Raw genomic sequence first — 18990 nt, forward strand, 5'->3', positions numbered from 1 at the left:
GATACCGTGATTTCTAGATCACGTTGTGAAACGTTCCTGTTCCTTTATGATATCAGTGAAATTAAAGCGTGACGGTGATCACCGTTTAGGTATCGTATTCGGTTAGAGTCCGTTCCCCGTTCCGCAGCACTGGGAGTGGGGTCACCCCACTACCAGTGCTGTACGGAACGTTCGCTAACCGAATCCGATACCTAAACGGTGATCACGCTTTAATTTCACTGATATCATAAAGGAACAGGAACGTTCACGTTTCACAACGCTGAGCACGGACCGTGCTTGTTATTATTATTTGTATGAATCACCCAAACCTCAGCTCTTTTGTCTTTCTGTTAATTCTTTACAGGTAACAGATTTGTGGAATATGGATATGAATAATTTTGGACATCGAAAAAAAAATAATACCTACAAATTCAATAATTCACATGTGAATATATATTGATAATATTGAATGGCTGATACTGCATCAAATAAAATAAGAGAAAAACAGAAAAAGTAACAATCAGAAATGTACAAAATATAGTAAAACCAGTTATTGAATAATTAAATTTCCTAAATATATCTGATATTTTCTATTAATTTCTGAGCTAATCAAAGAATTGTGAAATCTCTAAATGAAAAGGTATGATTTTTAGGACATCGAATAATAAATAATTAGCCATATGCATATATTCAGACGTTTATTTATTTAATAATAATGATGAGTAATCAACCTCCAAACAAAATACACTCATTTTATAATTGTATATATCGAAATAGTTAAGGGGCTAATACTGTAACAAAAAATGAGAGAAAAATTAAAAATTTCACAACAAAAAACTCAGAAATGGGTAGTTAAAACAGTCCCTAAATAATCGAATTTCCCAACTATATTTGATGAATTTTTCGAGAGATAAATACAATTATTCCTATTCATTCTCCACCAACGACAATTACAATTGAGGAAGAGAATCATTTGAGTTTTTTTATTAGTTAGCCTGCTTGGACGTTCTGTTAATTATCCGGCTTTCGAAAACAATCGTCCGTACGAAACTTATGTGGCTAGAGTGCATCAGTAGTAACTGCCGACAAAGGTTCCGAAGCAATAAAAACATCAGGCTGGCAGGCTGGCTTCATAATTTACGATTGCACGGACGTTGATAAGCCCTGAAAATATCTGGAAATGTTCAAACAGTGATCCCGTCACGCTCTGTATTCGTTTTTCGGAACCGTGACTACCTGTGACAGTCTGATATCAGTGATTAAATCACAGTTCGTGAAATATCGCTCATCTCTACACCTTACTGGAATATGCCTCTTTCAGGACAATTTCTGAGCCTCGATCAGCCGTTGAATACAGGGTCTCTGGTGACCAGTATTTAAAGTTACCTCAGAACTCTTGTTTTCAGGATACAGGGTCTTTTTGATAATTTGAACTAACGGCACTAACTTTCGTAGCAATCAATCGATTTTGGTGATATTTTAGAAGATTGGTAAATTTAAAGAGTTTGTGAAAATTGTTTCTGAAATTCCAAGTCCACAATCAGAGTTTTATTTTTTCTGAAAGTAATAAAAAATAACACTATCATTGTTGAAATATACTTGAATACAGATATCAAGAGAGTAGAAAAAATGTTTTCAGGTCGATCCATCAAATCAGATGGCGCAAATGTCCATCTTCATTTTCTGACCATTCAATAATTGCAGGCATTGAGACTAAATGAGAGCAAGTTGTTAACTAGAATATGCATGAAAAGTTGACTTACTTGAGTTTATACCGTCAAAAAAGGCAATAGAAATTTGTGCCATCCTATTTGATGGATGGATCTTGAAAAAAAATTTCAGTTCTTTCATTATATGTATTTTTCAACAATAAAATGCAGTGTTGTTTTTTGTTGCTTTCAGAAAAAAATGAATCTTTGATTACGAATCTGTAATTTTGGATAGAATTTTTTTTTACAAACTCAACTCTCTTATGTCATACCAAAAATCACAAAAAAAAAATTAATTATTGTTTTCCAATTCACAAACATGTCCCCAATCTTCACCTGAACATTGTCCCACTGGTCTTTAGTCACCCTGTACTTGTTACATTTTTTTCTCTCTGAAATGTTAAAATGTCAGTTCCACTTTTACTTCTTTTAGTTGCTTTTCTTTATTTGGGAATTATGTTGCCAAAATATGTCTCTTTTTGACTATTGTAGAAAGTTTATTATACCTTTAGAAATTTTGCATCATTATTTCTCAGAATCAAGGACGATTTAAATTAGGAAGCACTATATGGGTTATAATTAATGCTTTTTTAATCTCACTTCTACTTTTTTACTTGTAGAATTGTATTGATAAAGAAAATGTGATATTCATCTTTCAAAAATGAGCATAACTTCAAAACTAACCTGTGTAAAATTTTAAATGAAGGCATAGTGTAATAGTGTCAGGTTAAAATTCAAGAGGAAGTAATGATTCCTTGGGAATAATTTGTGGAGTTCGGTTACTGTTGCTAGGCATATCAATTACATGTTGACAGTATTTGATCATCTAATATAAATTGATGACACTAAGCCTGCAATAATCTATATTTGAGGTATTTATGGCCTGTTCAAATTCGTATCTAGGTATATTGGCAATATTGTCCACAAAGGAATTAACATTTGCTTGCAGTGCAAACATTACTGCTTATCGATAACACTGTTGGTTATACATATAAAGTTCTATTCAGAAACAAAGTCATTCAAGTTAGTTTCTTATCATGAAATTATTTTTTCATTTGCAACTTGTACTGAATATGGAGGTAATTTTATTTTATACAGTTTTATACTTCACTTTTTATAAATTGAGGGCTATCAAATATGCCAGCTTCAAGCTTATTAAGTCCCATTAGATGTGTATTATCCAAGTGGAGGATCCAGTTTGAATATTTTGGAACTGATTGGCTATTAAAATCATGGTATTGCGTGTTTCATAATTTTATCCAAAAACAATATTTCATCTTTAAGTTTATTATGAAGAAGCTGGTTAATTTGATGTAGAAGTTAATTCGTAAGTTTGTTTATTCTTTTTTCTTGGGACAACTAGCTCTACAAGACCGTTTTGCTAGTTAATATAGTTGCACTATTCTATATTGTTGCATTCGAACCTTTGGATGGGCGCTAAAATGTCTGGCGTCGGTCCTGTTTCTGAGCATACTTTTTTGTTATTAATAAATCATATCAATAGAATGAATGGAACTTTTGAAGACATTTATTTCCTCAAATAATTGAAATCGGTCAAATGTTCCTATAATGTTTTTTGTTAAAATTCCATCTTTCATATGGCAAAGTTTGTCGGTGAGCTAATAAATCACCCTGTATAGTGCACAGCCTCTCGCTTTATTGTGACGAATCTGCTCCGCGAACCTGAGTGTAGCGGATGGTGGTCATAGAGCACAAGACGGTTACGAAAGCATAGTACTCTAATTTGACATCTTTGAGCTATCCATTAAGGATCTATTGTGTTTTGATAGATAGATATAATGTTTATTTGAAATTAAAACTTGAAATAACTACTCATGATATTAAAGTCGAGGGCCCCCTTCATAGGTCTATGCTATTTATAAGTTTGTTTCAAAAATTTTCAGTGGCGGATATTGAAGAAATATTGGTGAAAAAAATATTCAATAACAAGAATATTTCTGTAGAATGCTAAAAAAAATATATTTTTTCGGCAACCGTCCGGGAAGTGCTCACTTCCCGGACGCTTTTCTCTGAGAAAGTAGCATTTCCCGGCCTAGTCCGGAAAGTACGTACTTCCCGGACTAGGCCGGAAAAGAATCATAGAATCCATAGCAACCGAGATAACGGCTGACAGTTCATATGAAATTAGTTGTCAAAGATTTGCATGTTTTTTGATCGCAATCGCAATAAAATATGGAAAGCAGCAGCGATAGTGTTATTTTAAATGGTTGCCGAAAAAATATTGTACGCAACACGCCCGAAAATGGTTTTTTTGGACTCACAGACTTCCAGGGCTCGCTTATGCTCGTCCTGGAATTTTGTCTATTCGTCCAAAAAAAAACCCTATTTTCCGGACTTCTTACGTAAATTACTATTACGAAAGGCGATAAACGGAAAATTACAGAATTATAGAGCTTACCTTCAATTAGAAAAATTTGTTAATGTCTGAAACTAATTATAATAGCATATTTGATGGCTAACATTCAAAAATGTTATCCATTTAAAATATATCCAGTTTTTTAATTTCATTGTTTTGATGATTCTTATATATAAATATTTTTCATTTACAAATTTCGAGATTTAATTCATTTTGTATGCATCGTATTATTGTAATTCAGTTATAAATATGGTGTTTCCATTTAATTAGAAATTGATTATTATTATTATTATTGTTAAAATGTATTTCTCATAGAGATCAATAAATTTGATTTGATTTTGATTTTGATTCAGAGGTTTAGAGGGGTGTTGGTGTTTTTTAAATTGGACACCCTATATGACTGGACTACAATACTACAATGAACACAAAATGAACTAAATCTCCAAATGAATGAAAAATATTTATATATTAATTATAGTGCTCTTCGTTATAATACAGGGTGTTTCCAAATTAGATAGATTATATACAGAGTGTTTTCAAATCAGACGTGAATCATGAAGGATGTGTTAGTATCATTCATTCGCTGTCGATTGAGCCATATTTATTGATAACCGAAAATTAACAGTTTCCGAGATATTTGAGTTCTTGTGTTTTTCAAAAAATTTCGCCCCTTCATTTTTCGTCAATTTTTTCTACGTTGACCAAGTTTTATTTGAATTTTGTATTATTTTCACCAGAAAAGGATATGATATGTATTAAAAAAGCAAAATAATGCTTACCAGCTACCACAGGGCTGTCAAATGTAAGAACCTTTTTTATACATTTTTGGAAAGGTACATTGATGTTATTCGAAGCAATTTTTTTATTTTTTTATTAACTTGTCTGCTGGATATTGCCTGTATACGATAACTTGGGATTCATGAATATTCATTGAAGAGTTGAATATTCAATGAATAGTTTTCTATTAATGAATAGTTGAGTATTCACTGAATAGTTTTCTCTTCATGAATAGTCGATTATTCAGTGGGTAGTTGAGCATGGTATTCATCCAGTGAATAGTTGGATATTTATGAATACTCGTTACTATTCATGAAATACTTCGATTTTATTATAAGAATATGACCATTTTTTCGGTATAAAAGGGAAATTCCCAACTTTTCAAGAAACGAACATTTTATATTTATGCACAGTAAACTGTGTTGAGTATAGCTCGTTAAATAAGTCTGTCAAATATTTATAAATATTTATTGCTGTAGATTAACAGAGGTCCAGTCCTGTCATTGGTGGCTAGGTTTTTTGTGTGGAATATTCGAAGGAATATTAATCATTGAATATTTACTGAATATTCATTCAATAATCGCTGAATAATTATTGAATAATCAATGAATTTTCAGTGAATACACATTGAATATTCAATGAATAGTTAAATATTAATGATTACTCATGAATAATCAAGCATGAATATTTGTTTGAATGAAAAAGTCCCAACTCTAGTCCAAATCTATAGCCAGCTTGTTTTTCAGGTTTAATCGTTTTTTTGAAGGTACGCGAATAGTTATTTGAAATATCTTGTCAAATGAGCTAGATATTGCCTGTATACGATAACTTAGGACTTCTGGTATATTGGTATGACAGGCAATTTTAATTATGGAAAAAATACCTCCTCGAACGGGAATCGAACCCGCAACCTCCGAGTTACTTGTCCAGCGCTCTCACAAATGAGCTTTCGGAAAATCTATGAAAGTTCCAAGCGCATATGGAGAAACCGCTTCTCCCAGAATGTTAATGTTGTTAGAGAACTCATTCACTATTATTGCCTCATTCATAAATAAATTATACATATTTTTCCTACAACTGCTATGAAAAGTAGCGTATTCTTCATAGCTTACTCAATTTCAAAACCATGTATTGCTCATACTATGGGAAATATTATTTCTCACGGCACTTTGCCCACACCTCGCTTGGTAGGTCAATGAAATTGGGCTTTTTAGTCGTTTCTATGGAAACGCAATAAATTAGCACATATTGAAACGAAGGCCATTTTGATTTGAATCAAGTCCATTACTTGAATTATTGAAATTTGTGCAGTTGTTGGAGAAGTATAGTGTGCAACATGTGGAGAAAGTCCTTTTCTCGCTCGTGTGTTTGCGGTACTCGCCTTTTAGGTACGTGCCACAAACTTCCAAACTCGCGAGAAAATTTGAACTTTCCCCACTTGTTGCACAATATACTATTAATCAAATACCTGATAAGTAGAGGAATCCTCGAGCCAGATCTTAAAAATATTAATTTACCTTCTTTCTGATGCAGCATTTCTTTTGATGTCACTGTCTAATACCCAATAAGCACAAGCTCTCTCACTTTCGCAAAATCCTTCTCTTGTCCCAAAATGATCAGTAGAGGTCAAAATATTATTTTCTCCTTTGCGAATACAGTTGCGAATGGAGATTTAAAATTTATATGCATTACAGAGACAACTTGAAATTAATGCGCGAATTGGAAGATGTGGCAGCACAAGGGAGAGCCTGTGGTAACTTAGGAAACACATTCTATTTATTAGGTGATTTTGCCAAAGCGATCTATTATCACAAGGAGAGATTGGCCATAGCAAGACAATTTGGTGATAAAGCTGCAGAACGAAGAGCGCACAGCAACCTCGGCAATTCCCACATTTTTATGGGACAGTTTGAAGAGGCAGCTCATCATTACAAGTGAGTATTTATTAAGAAAATAAACAAAATTTAAAGATTATCTCACGAGGCAATCAATGTTCCTAGGTTTGATACTTGGGTTAAAATGCAAAAAAAAAAAATATTCGAAGTCGAAAATTAACTTAATTTAATTTAATCGCATCATTTTTATTGAAGTAAACAGACATTTTGATCATCTGTTGTAATCGCCTTTAATGTATATTATTTAAAATTCCTAATATTTCTTCTACTCAAATGGTGTTATTCAAATAAACAAGTTCATTCAATCATAGCCATCTTAATGCCCTATTTCAATTTTTTAAATGCGGCGTCCTTGCTACCCTAAACGACGACGTCTTCACTTTATGGCCCATTTCATTTCACTGTTAAATACACTGCTCAACAATTGATAGGGATCACTTACTTGTTCTAAATTTATTTCTGAAATATTCGCTCCAAGATTATAAATTTAGTCAGATATCAGAGTATTTTCAGTTGATAATATGGTTCACTTGAGAAAAGAATGAAAAAATGGAAAGTTGGAGAGAAAAAAAGACTTTATTAAGAACACTCAAAATTCTATGTTTGAATAACATAAAAATTTTATGATGAAACCACAAGAAGGCTGAAGTTTCGGTTAAGCTAGTACCTAGTTGGTCCCCCACGAGCTCGTCTCAAGCATTCTACCCTACGAGGCATACTTTCAATCAAACGATTTATAAAATTTTGGGGCAAATTCGTCCAAATATTCCGTAAAGCGTTAGAAAGGTCCTCCAGGTTATTGATCGGTTGTTCTAAGGTTGACAATTGTCTAGACATCTCAGATCAGACATGTTCGATGCAATTCATGTCTGGAGAGCGAGCTAGCCAGTCCATCCTTTTAATAGCATGAGTTTCTAGCGCTTCATGTACCAGACGACTACGGTGTGGACGGGCATTATCTCAATTAAAATGAAATTCTCGCCCACGGCAGCCGCAAACGGAACAATTATGGGTTCAATAATCATATCGTGATATCTCTGGCTGGTCATGGTGGTGTTCTGCAGAACAACCAACTCTGTGCGTTGGTTCAAACAAATGCCTCCCCATACACATATAGAACCTCTGCCAAAAGCTGTTGTGGGTACCATAAACTGTTCTGCATACCTTCGACCTCTTTCCCTCCAAGCAAGAATAGGTCTATCGGAGTTGACCAAACGAAATCTAGACTCATCCGTAAATAAACATCGGTTCCAATCTTCAAGTGTCCAATTGCGGTGCTCATCAGCCCATTGCTGTCGATGAACCCGGTGTTCCCTATTCAAACGGGGATGTTGTACCCTCCTACGTGCTCTCAAACCACGAACATGTAGTCGTCGTCTTATAGTCTGGTTCGAAATTAGAACTCCTGTTGCAACTCTCAGTGATCTATTGAGCCGCGACGCCGGGTAAGAGGGATTTCTCCTAGCATTGAGGATCAAAAGACGATCTTGGGCAGCTGTTGTACTGCGCTGCCGACCTCCCCCATGAACATAAGCTACTGAGTCGTTTTGGATGAACCTATTCCAAGCCCGACTCACGACACTTTGCGAAACATTCAACCGCCGGGACACTTCTCGCTGGGACAAACCTTCTTGTATCCACCGTATGATTTGGTCCAGTTGCACAGGAGCCAAACGTCTTCTCGGCATGACTGATAAGCTGATATTGTTCTCATTTCTTCAATTATTGTCACCTTATGTGTTTGAACGAGAGAAAAAAAACAGATTTAATAACAAATACCACATTGCTTTTCACTCCACCTGTAACAGCCTACAGATAATAATCGATTTTGTGAACAAGAGCCGATGAAGTGAGGAAGACTTTGATATAATCAACTCAAAACATCTTACTTTTTCCTTAGAGAACATATAATGTACAGATATTCACGAGATAACTTGAAAAAAATACAAATGAAGAGAAGTTCATAAGTGATCCCTCGCAATTGTTGATCAGTATTTATAATAGTTTTAGGGTAGTTATACTTTGTAGGAAGGTAGAAAACAAGGAAACCATACCACCATTTGGCCATATCACAAGGTCCTTGCACAACAAAATCTATAAAAATCATGCGCTCTGTTTTCGAGATGAATGATAAATTCCATACTTAAAACTCATTCTGTAGAATAACAATTCAAATCTTTGTGTGAAATTTCGTGTTGATGGCGTAGTCAGGACTATTGAAAACTCAAGCTTAAAATCTGGAAAAAAAATGAGGAAAGTGTAGACGGGAGATTTTTAGCGATCATCCTTCAAGCACCAGCTGCGCCCTTAGAGACCATATATACTTATACACAGTGTCCGTAAAGTATGGAACAAATTCATTTTTAGCTAAACAGACCATTTTAAGAAATAATCCTGAAACACGTCGATTTTTGATTTTAATTTACCGTATTTTAAAATGATAATCTAATATACAGGGTGAATTACTTTCGGGTAATGATGTCACCGTCATTTTTTTAAATGGAACACCCCCATTTCGTCTCAATTTTCCGATTACTCTAGCTGAGCTGATTCCAAAAATGTAACACATGTTGATTCCAATTGGTACAGGGTGGACAAAAATACAATAGTTTTGTGTGTGCTCATAAAGTAACGCGTAACATTCTTCATTAGTTAAATTAACAATATTATCAAAAATACTTTTTGTCTAGCGGCAATTGGTTTGAATTGATATTCACCGGTAACGACAATGGTAAACAAACCGCGAGTAAATAGCACAGCAGAAATTATCTGCAAAAAATGTACCAAAGATGTGAAAAATTATGTGACGTGTCATAAATGCAAAAGTACTTTCCACCCCAGCTGTATTTTGAAAATCAGTGGACTATACGTGAGTGAAATTGGGGAAATATTCTGTTGTGATGACATAACCTCCAAGAAATGTAATTGCGAGGAGAAAGAAATAGAAATTCAGAATTTGAGAGCCCGACTTTCTAGTCTGAATGAGATTTGTTTTGAGAATTCTATTAATCATCAGCCTGAAATTGTAAACGATAATGAAAATTCTTCAGTTGTTGACACACAAGAGAAATGCTTTGAGGACATGGAACAATTAACATCGTGTACGCATTGTGTGAGATATCAGTTAAAAATACAGTATATGAAAGACGAAATAGCATTGAAAACAAAAATGACAAATCAGCTTGAAGAAAGAATAGATGAACAAAAACATTTAATAAGGCTTATTACAGCAACAAATAGAAATCCTGTTGAGGTTAGTAAAGGAAGTGAAAACCAAAACAAATGTAAATATGACGATAATACTTCAAAAAAGATACCTACTGTCAGGTTATCTGTGCCTACTACATCACATGGGAAAAATTTGCGACAACACGCCACAAAAGATACTAAGGCGCCGTCTGGAGGAAATATTAAGAATTCCACAAAGACAACTGAAACTGGAAATATGTTGACCTCTTCTGAGGAGGAGAAAACTAATAGAAAACCTTACAAGACTCGTAGAATAGACGTTATAAAAGGGACTGGAACAGAGAACTGCAGTCTCAAGTCGGCAAATAAAAAAGCGTGGTTACACTTAGGAAAAATAAATAAAGATTGCAAAGAAGAGGATGTAGTTGAATTTATAAAGGCAAAATTTCCAGAAAATAAAACGGAAATTGTTGTTGAAAAAATTTCAAGGGAAGATAGTACGAGTGCATCTTTCAGACTGGGTATTGATTTCGATCTGTTGGAGGAAGTGAACAGGGGAGACTTCTGGCCGAGGGGAGTTACTCTCAAGAGGTATTTTTTTCGAAAATATCGAAGACAAGCTGAACATTAAGCCCGATTTCGGATCTTTTAACCTACTGAACGTCAATATAAGATCAATTAAGCAAAAGACAGATCTCCTGGAGGAGGTGCTTTTCGAGAAAAAAATCGATGCGGCCATTATCACAGAGCATTGGATGGCGGAGGAAATCGTTGAAGAGTTGAAGATCCAGGGATACAACGTAATAGATAATTATAGTAGACTTCGAGGATATGGTGGAGTACTGCTGCTTGCTAATACCAAATATAGATTTGAGGTATTGAAAGACCTCAAAGATTTTTCCGTGAAAGACACCATAGAGATGGCTGGTATGTGGGATGCAAAGAACAGACACTTAATACTGGGAATCTATAGGCCTCCTCAGGGATCCGTTGACACTTTTTTGGAAAAGCTGAGATGCTGCTTGCATAGCTTACACGAGATGAAACCTGAAATTAAAACAATTTGTGTTGGTGGTGACTTTAATGTGGATTTATCGAAGGACAAGGTGGACTCGAGCAGATTACGAGAGGTGTTTATGGATTTCGGTCTCCAGGCTAAGTTTATGGAACCATCAAGGATATCTTCGTCAAGTAAATCTACAATCGATAATATATTTTCGAACGTGAATGATTGTGAGTCACTTACTTTTCAACCACACCTTTCAGACCATATGGGACAAATATTAAGCTATGCTACTCACTCTGCCCCGGGAAAGGCCAAAAAGATCATCTCTAGGGACACAAGAAGGTCAAATATCAATAAACTGAAGAAATTTCTGGGGGAAGAGATGTGGACAATTTCTGAAAGTCTATCATGCAAAGCTGATTTTGATAATTTTTGGGAGAAACTAATTCATCATTTCGATCGAAGCTGTCCTGAAAAAACAATTTTGAAATCAGACAGATTTAAAATGGGCAAGAACAAAAAAAACAAAACTGTGATGGAAATGAGAAATCGGTTGGAGGCACTGGAGACAGTAATGAAAGTACGAGGGGACGAAGGAAGTAAAAAGGCATACCAAATCTACAAAAAAAAGTACGCCCGGCAATTGACAGAGTCGAAGAAGAAATCCAATATGAAAAGAATTGAATTAGCAGAAAATAAAAATGATGAAATTTGGAAGATTATAAGCCATGAAAGTAATCGTAAAACAAAACAACAACATGAGATAGATATTAGCCCAGATGACCTCAACAGATATTTTGCTGAAGTTGGTTCGAAAACCTCAAATGAGTGTAACAAAGTGAAAATTACACCAATACAGTTATTGAAAAAAGCCAAAAGCAAATCGATAAAGTCTATTTTTCTACAGGGATGTACAGTTAATGAATTGAGAAAAGCAATGAAGAAAATAAAATCTAAATCTTCCAAGGATATCTATGGAATGACCACCACCATCTTGAAAGAAATATTTCCCCTTATAGAGATACCCCTTAGTGTCATAATTACAAAGTGCCTGGAGGAAGGATACTTTCCGGAGCAACTTAAGAAAGCAAGAATAGTACCTCTTTATAAAAAAGGCGATCCAAGTTCCCCGGAAAACTATCGACCGATCTCAATCCTTCCTGCTCTGTCGAAGTTGTTCGAGGTGATTATGAGGGATAGACTGGTTAACTTCTTCGAAAAACAGAAGATTTTCAGCTCTCAACAACATGGTTTCTTAGCAAATAGATCGGTGGAGTCCGCAATCACAGAAGTTATGCAAAATATAAGTGAATGTTTTAATGGTAAAAAAAAATGTAGCCTACAAGCATGTGATCTCTCAAAGGCGTTTGATAGTATCAAACATTCGGTGTTGCTTGGGAAACTTGAATTCTACGGTATCCGAGGGGTGGCATTGGACCTGCTTAAAAGTTATCTTACGGATAGAACACAAAAAACTTGTTTAGACGAGAAAAGTTCATCCTGGTTAAAAATAGACAACGGTGTCCCTCAAGGGTCAATACTGGGTCCCATCTTGTTTGTAGTATACATCAATGACTTGCCAGAAAATGTAACAGCTGATCAGTCAATTCTCTTTGCCGATGATACCTCATTCTTGAATTCAGGAGTGGAAGATCGGGAATTGCGGTCAAAAGATGAGAAAACAATGGCGGATGCAAAGTCATGGTTTGATGCGAATGGTTTGATGATGAATGTTGATAAAACCCAGAGACTCCTCTTCGAGACCAAGCCATCGTCTTCCGGTTGTTCCTTGAAACTTCTTGGTGTCACATTGATGCCCAACCTGAGCTTCTCACTTCATATTGATATGCTGATTCCGAGACTATCGAGAGCAACTTATGCTATAAGGAGAATCAGGCAGCTCGCGGGACCCGAAGCTGCAAGATTGACTTATTTTGCACACTTCCATAGTGCTCTCAATTTTGGCGTGCTCTTTTGGGGCGATTCTTCTGAGAGTGCCAGGATATTCAGAAAGCAGAAGATCGCTTTGAGGGTGCTGTGTGGGGTGCATTGGCGACAAAGCTGTAGGGAATTGTTCCCGAGGGAGGGCATTCTTACCTTGCCGAGTATTTTTATACTTGCCTGCATACTATTTATTTTCGACCATCAAGAAATAATAGAGAGGAACAGCTGTCATCATGAATATGAAACACGAAATCGTGATAATTTCAAAATACCATATCACAGAGTGAAAGCTGCTCAAGTGAACGTAAATCACTTAGCTATTAAATTATATAATAAGCTACCTTCCAACATAAAAACGCTTAAGAGGGAACATATGAGGAGAAGACTCAGAGGGATGTTGATGGAGAGAGCCTATTATAGTGCCCAAGAATTCCTCGATGATGACCTAGTCTGAATTCCGTTCAATGTGTAGTTGTTTTTCAACGTGTGTTTGTGAAAAATTTAACAATTTGTGTTATACATATTTTTGTACTTTGTATTTTGACTCCCCATGTAAGTTTGATGGGTCAAAAAAACTTATTTACCACATTTTTTATGTAGATAAGTGAATAAATAAATAAATAAATAAATAAATGTAACACCCTGTAGTTTGTTACATTTTTAGATTAATAAAAATGAGCTGTTTCCAAACATGTTTGGTACTTGTGGTCTAGCAGACAGAATATGAAAGAAATTATTTCTTATTAATTAAAAAAAAACATAGTCCTATAGTTTTTTGTGAAATATCATTATTTGTATATTGCCGCTAGACAATACGTATTTTTGATAATATTGTTAATTTAACTAATGAAGAATGTTACGCGTTACTTTATGAGCACACACAAAACTATTGTATTTTTGTCCACCCTGTACCAATTGGAATCAACATGTGATACATTTTTGGAATCAGCTCAGCTAGAGTAATCGGAAAATTGAGACAAAATGTGGGTGTTCCATTTAAAAATAATGACGGTGACGTCATTACTCGAAAGTAATTCACCCTATATATCAGATTATTATTTTAAAATCAAAAATCGACGTGTTTCAGGATTATTTCTTAAAATGGTCTGTTTAGCTAAAAATTGAATTTGTTCCATACTTTACGGACACAGTGTATACAGTTCTGTGCTCAATTGGCGAGCTCTTAAAAGCTCCCGACTTCATGTGAGTGCTTTTCTCTTTTCATTGTCACTTTCATTATTTCTAATTCGTTTGGAAGCAAGTGAAGACCCATTCAGAGTGTTTCAGAATTATTGGATCTAAAGTTTAGAGCTGATATTCTACTATTTTCAATATTCAGCATACATTTAAAACTAGTTTTATTTACACTACTTCAATGTTAGAACTTATTGAAGTGGTTATTTTCGTTTTCAGACGGACCTTAGCTTTGGCGCAAGAACTTGGAGATAACGCCGTGGAGGCACAAGCTTGTTACAGCTTAGGAAACACCTATACCCTACTCAGGGACTACGAAACTGCCATCGAATACCACTTAAGACATTTATTAATTGCACAAAAACTGTACGATAGAGTTGGTGAGGCCAGAGCTTGTTGGTCTCTTGGAAACGCTAATGCTTCATTAGGTAATCACGAGAAAGCTCTTCATTTTGCATCTAAACACTTTGAAATCAGCAAAGAGGTAAGCATTTTCAGATTAGTTTTTACACTATATACTTTCGATTTCATGTCTTTTTCTAAGATGAATTTATCACATATGTCTGGCACCTTAACACTGCTTTTTTTGTTAGTTTCTGAGCTGCAAACCTTTTTTCAAGAAATAATTTTCATAGAAATTAAAAAAAAGAAATAATTTATTATCTCTTTCATCACAATATTTCCACTCATATGAAACAATTTTAAATAATTTTTTTTTTAAGTATTGAGATAAATAGTATTGTATTATGTGGTTTTATAGCAATTCAGAATCTCGATTTCAATTAAGGTAAACTTAAAATTTGAGAGATGTTGAAAACATTTTCATTGAACTTTTCGTCTCATTTATTTGTTGGTCACATCGAGTATATTGTGCTTTGCCAGGCCCAGACATAGCCCTGAAAAAGACATACTCTAATAGTATCAGTAACTAAAGACCAAGTATCGATTGAATTTTTTTAGTTGGATGATCCAGTGGGGGAGGCAACAGCAAAACTCAATATAGCCGATCTGAAGAAGATACTCAACCTTGGCGAGGAGACTGCAGAGGCAGGAAGCAGCTCCTGTACCACTTCCAGTTCCTCGAATAGTTCACTGAAAGATGCCCAGAACAACAACTCTTCACAGAGGTTGAAACAAAGGGTGAGACGTGATAGCATGGAACAGCTTAGCCTGATCAAGGTAGCATGCCTTTTATTTTCTTCTTTCATGAGTAAAAACTTTCAAACTTTCGGTTTCTATAAATTGAAAAATTTCTATAGAATAGCTTCCGGGCATAGTTTGTAATTGCATTGTTGAGGTGAACTGTGTTCGTATAATTTTTTACATATACTCTTTTATGGTATTATAGCCTAATAGGCTATAAGTCTGTATGTCAAGAAAGTTACGAAAATTGTTAATAATTCAGATTCAGCGTAAATTTTGCAGAATTCAAGCCAATTTCTTCGTTTTTTATTCTATTTTAAGGAATGCAGACACACATGAGATGAAAAACAAAATCAATCATCGTAAACTTTTGGCTGCAGAAAGAATTTCAACAATCCCTCTAACTGAACTCTTTAAATTGTCAATTCATGGTGCTCTATTGACTTTATGTGCCTTTGAAGTTTTTCCTCAGGAAATCGTTTTATTTTTTCATTAATATTAAGCAAAGCATTTTTATTTAATGCATAATTTTGCATGCTTTACTTTAGAAAATGGAATGGTTTGTCTTTGTTTATTTAACTCTGAAATAATTTCGAATCCTGATTTGTATGAATATGAATACAATTTCGACATTGTATTCAAATATTAAAAGGGCAGTTTTGACGTGATTTTTTTTTAATGTTTTGCCAACATTTGCGATAGGCTTCTTCATCTGAACAGAACAATATTATTTATAGAAAACATAGATATTGGTATACTATAAATATGATTGTTCTTTTAATTATTTGTTATTTTGATGATCTGAACTTCGATTCTTTATTTAACCTCGATGGGAACGCTTGTTCGAACCTCATTTTATCGATTAACCTTAATACTCACAAAATTTTAGTGAAATCTGACGAATAGATTCTGAGATATCGAAATTTTATAAAAAAATTTATCACTCAATAATACAATCTGCTTTCCAAATTTCAATTTGAACAGATAATAGTTTTTACATTTATAAAAGGTAAAAATTCATATGGATATAAATCTGAGAACATAAAACGGATTATGCGTATTAGCGAATTCAACCGAGATATTCCTGAATCTACCTTGAAAGTTTGAAGTCTCTACGATATTCCGCTCGAGAGTTATCGTGTACACAACGGCCGGCCGGACGGGCAGATTTTAACTTTAAATTTTTCATCAGTGAGTCCACCCTAATCATATATGCATTCTAGACCCAAATTTCGAAAATTAAAAACCTTTGGGCAAAATTTTAGCTGTCTGGAACAAGCGCGTAAGAATTATACATTTAATCAATAAACATTGAAGGATGACACTTTAACGATAAAGCGATGGTAATGATAGATAAGAAAATCGTACTAGAACCTGAGTTTTTTTCTAAAGTTGACTCAAAAAGTAAATTTCACAGTTTTGGAATATGTAAATCACAAACATGGAATAAAAAATCCATCCGCTCGCCGTCTTCAGATTTCTCGGAAACTGTTAGGACTATTTGAATGGAATTTGGAAAAAACATCGGTTGCTATACCATATTGATCCTTCTAGTTCTAGAATACTTACATTGAATTCACAAAGAATACAATCGTAAAAAATGAAATCACAAATAAAATTTCTCGTCAATTTAACAACATGCTGGATGATTTGTTGAAATTGAATCAGTTAAAAATCTCGAAAAGGAAACATCTTATGTAAAAATGTTTGAATAAATAGTTGATGGTTTTGAGGGGAAGTCCACCACAACTTCTTCCATTTCCTTCACCCTTGGGAGGGTGCGGTGGAGGTGGTTCAACTCTGGAATTTCAAATGAGAACCCTTGTTTTTTTTTGCTGATTTGTAGCCAAAGAATTTGAATTTGAAATACAAAAGTTTTGTATGAACAGTTATTCACGACTTTATTCCATAATCATTCAATTGAAATTTTAGTCGTAAATTGTTCAAATATTCGTTGAAAAAATGGAACACGTTCTGCACATATAGGTAGACGACTTAGCGGAGATTTGTACTAGATTCCAAATAATCTTCTTTTGATTGATACGTTCTTATTAATTAATGGAAAGTGTTTTTAACCAAAACCAAATAATATCGCCCTTTTCGAATGATCAATGAAAGTACATGCATCAAAAACAAACAGTTTAGTAGAAAAAATTAAAATTTTCATGTGTAAAGAATTAATGGATTAAGATTTTTCTCCGTAAATTACGAAACTAGAAGAATGTAGAACATTATGGAAATAGTCAAACAAAAACAAATCCTCAACAAAGTATAAACTCAATTGAGAAATTCAGAAAGATCTTAAAAAGTTCTTTCCAACAAAAATGATTTCAGACGCCTTTTAAAAATAACAATATTATTAGCATTCTTTATTTCATCATTCAGTTCATTGAAGATCTTCATACCCAAAAAACATAGGCGAGTGACGTCCTATCCTATACTTAAAAGCAGGAATTACTAAAAACAGTGGTTCTCATTTGAAATTCCAAAGTTGATCACCGTACCCCCCATAAGGCTAAATTAAATGGAAGGGGTTATGGCATAAGTGGACTTCCCCCTCAAAACCTGCAACCTTTAATTCGAAACAATTTCCTGTAAGATGTTTCCGTTTCGAGATTTTTGACTGATTCAACTTAAAAAAATCACCTGATATAATATTTTACTGTATTCATCGAATTCCGGTTTTGAATTCAACAATCCTCGTGGAAGAATTATGCATGTATGTTTACAGAAGTCATTTTAAATGTTCTTATTGATTCGAAGTTGATTGTTTTCCTATTGTTTCCGATAAATTCATTTCGGAACTACCAATTACCACATCGCCAACATTTCCTCTGACCAAATGTTAATTTTATATTTATTCCTGGATATTATGAAAATTAGCGGGTAACTACTGAATTATACGAAAAAGTTGCTACCATCCTATCGGAAATTGTAAATATGTTCACGAGTTCAAATCATTTTTCATTATTTATAAATATTCGTCGATGCGATTGTTTCTGATTGTTGCAGTCCGTTTTTATTCCAAGTAAAGCTAACATGGTAAGAAATCCTCAAATTTTTTAATTGTCATTTATTGTTGAAGTACATTTTCGAATCATTATTATTTCTGTTTCTTGAAATATTTGACATAATCTGCCGAGTTAGCACTTCGCCGTCCGCCGTTCCGATACTAAAATAAACTTTTGAAATCGCTCGAAATAATATTTTACCTCTCCTGAAATTTCAACAGTTGACGTTGTACGAACACTAAATAAAAAGTTGAAAGAAACACCAATTATCCGCTCTATTTCAAGAAAATTTGTTGTGCAAGGCATTGTGTCAAATTGAAGCAAGAAATTAGTTTAAGATTAATTAAATGCATTTTTACACTATGATTCATTTTTCATCACCTCATTAAAAATTAGAGGTCGATACGTCGCCGTTCTCAACTTGTTGGCCTTTCTTCTTCGACTACTTGGAAAATTTTGCTTAGTCTTACGTGCCTATAAAATACATTTCCTGTGAGAACAAAAGCTGATTGGGCTAATTCGAAACTGGCTGCAGATGAGCATTTTTAACGAAGAATTGTGTTGGTCATGAAGCTCATTTCTGGTTGAATGGCTTCGTCAATAAGCAAAGTTGCTGTATATCAATCAATGTTATTTATTTTAACAAATTTAGTACAATAATAATAATGAAGCTGAGACAATCCTCAAGCCATTAACGAATCACCATTATATCCATTAAAATTGACTGTATGATGCAGTTTACACGATGGACATCGCTCCTTATTTA

At 34.3% G+C, this 18990-nt stretch overlaps 1 protein-coding gene across 2 annotated transcripts in view; it reads left to right on the top strand.

Moving 5' to 3' along the window:
- LOC123672560 (G-protein-signaling modulator 2) overlaps window positions 1–18990 on the top strand; it is a 29374-nt gene that overhangs the window by 1682 nt on the left and 8702 nt on the right. The window contains exons 4-6 of one of the 2 annotated variants that reach the window (XM_045606704.1): window positions 6537–6776; window positions 14290–14554; window positions 15031–15210. In XM_045606704.1, the coding sequence (XP_045462660.1) occupies window positions 6537–6776; window positions 14290–14554; window positions 15031–15210 (685 nt within the window). Of the gene's footprint in view, window positions 1–6536; window positions 6777–14289; window positions 14555–15030; window positions 15250–18990 lie in introns of both variants that reach the window. The other variant, XM_045606703.1, reaches the window with a different exon arrangement.

The sequence above is a fragment of the Harmonia axyridis genome, chromosome 2 (genome assembly GCF_914767665.1).
Source record: "Harmonia axyridis chromosome 2, icHarAxyr1.1, whole genome shotgun sequence".
Lineage (NCBI taxonomy): Eukaryota > Metazoa > Arthropoda > Insecta > Coleoptera > Coccinellidae > Harmonia > Harmonia axyridis.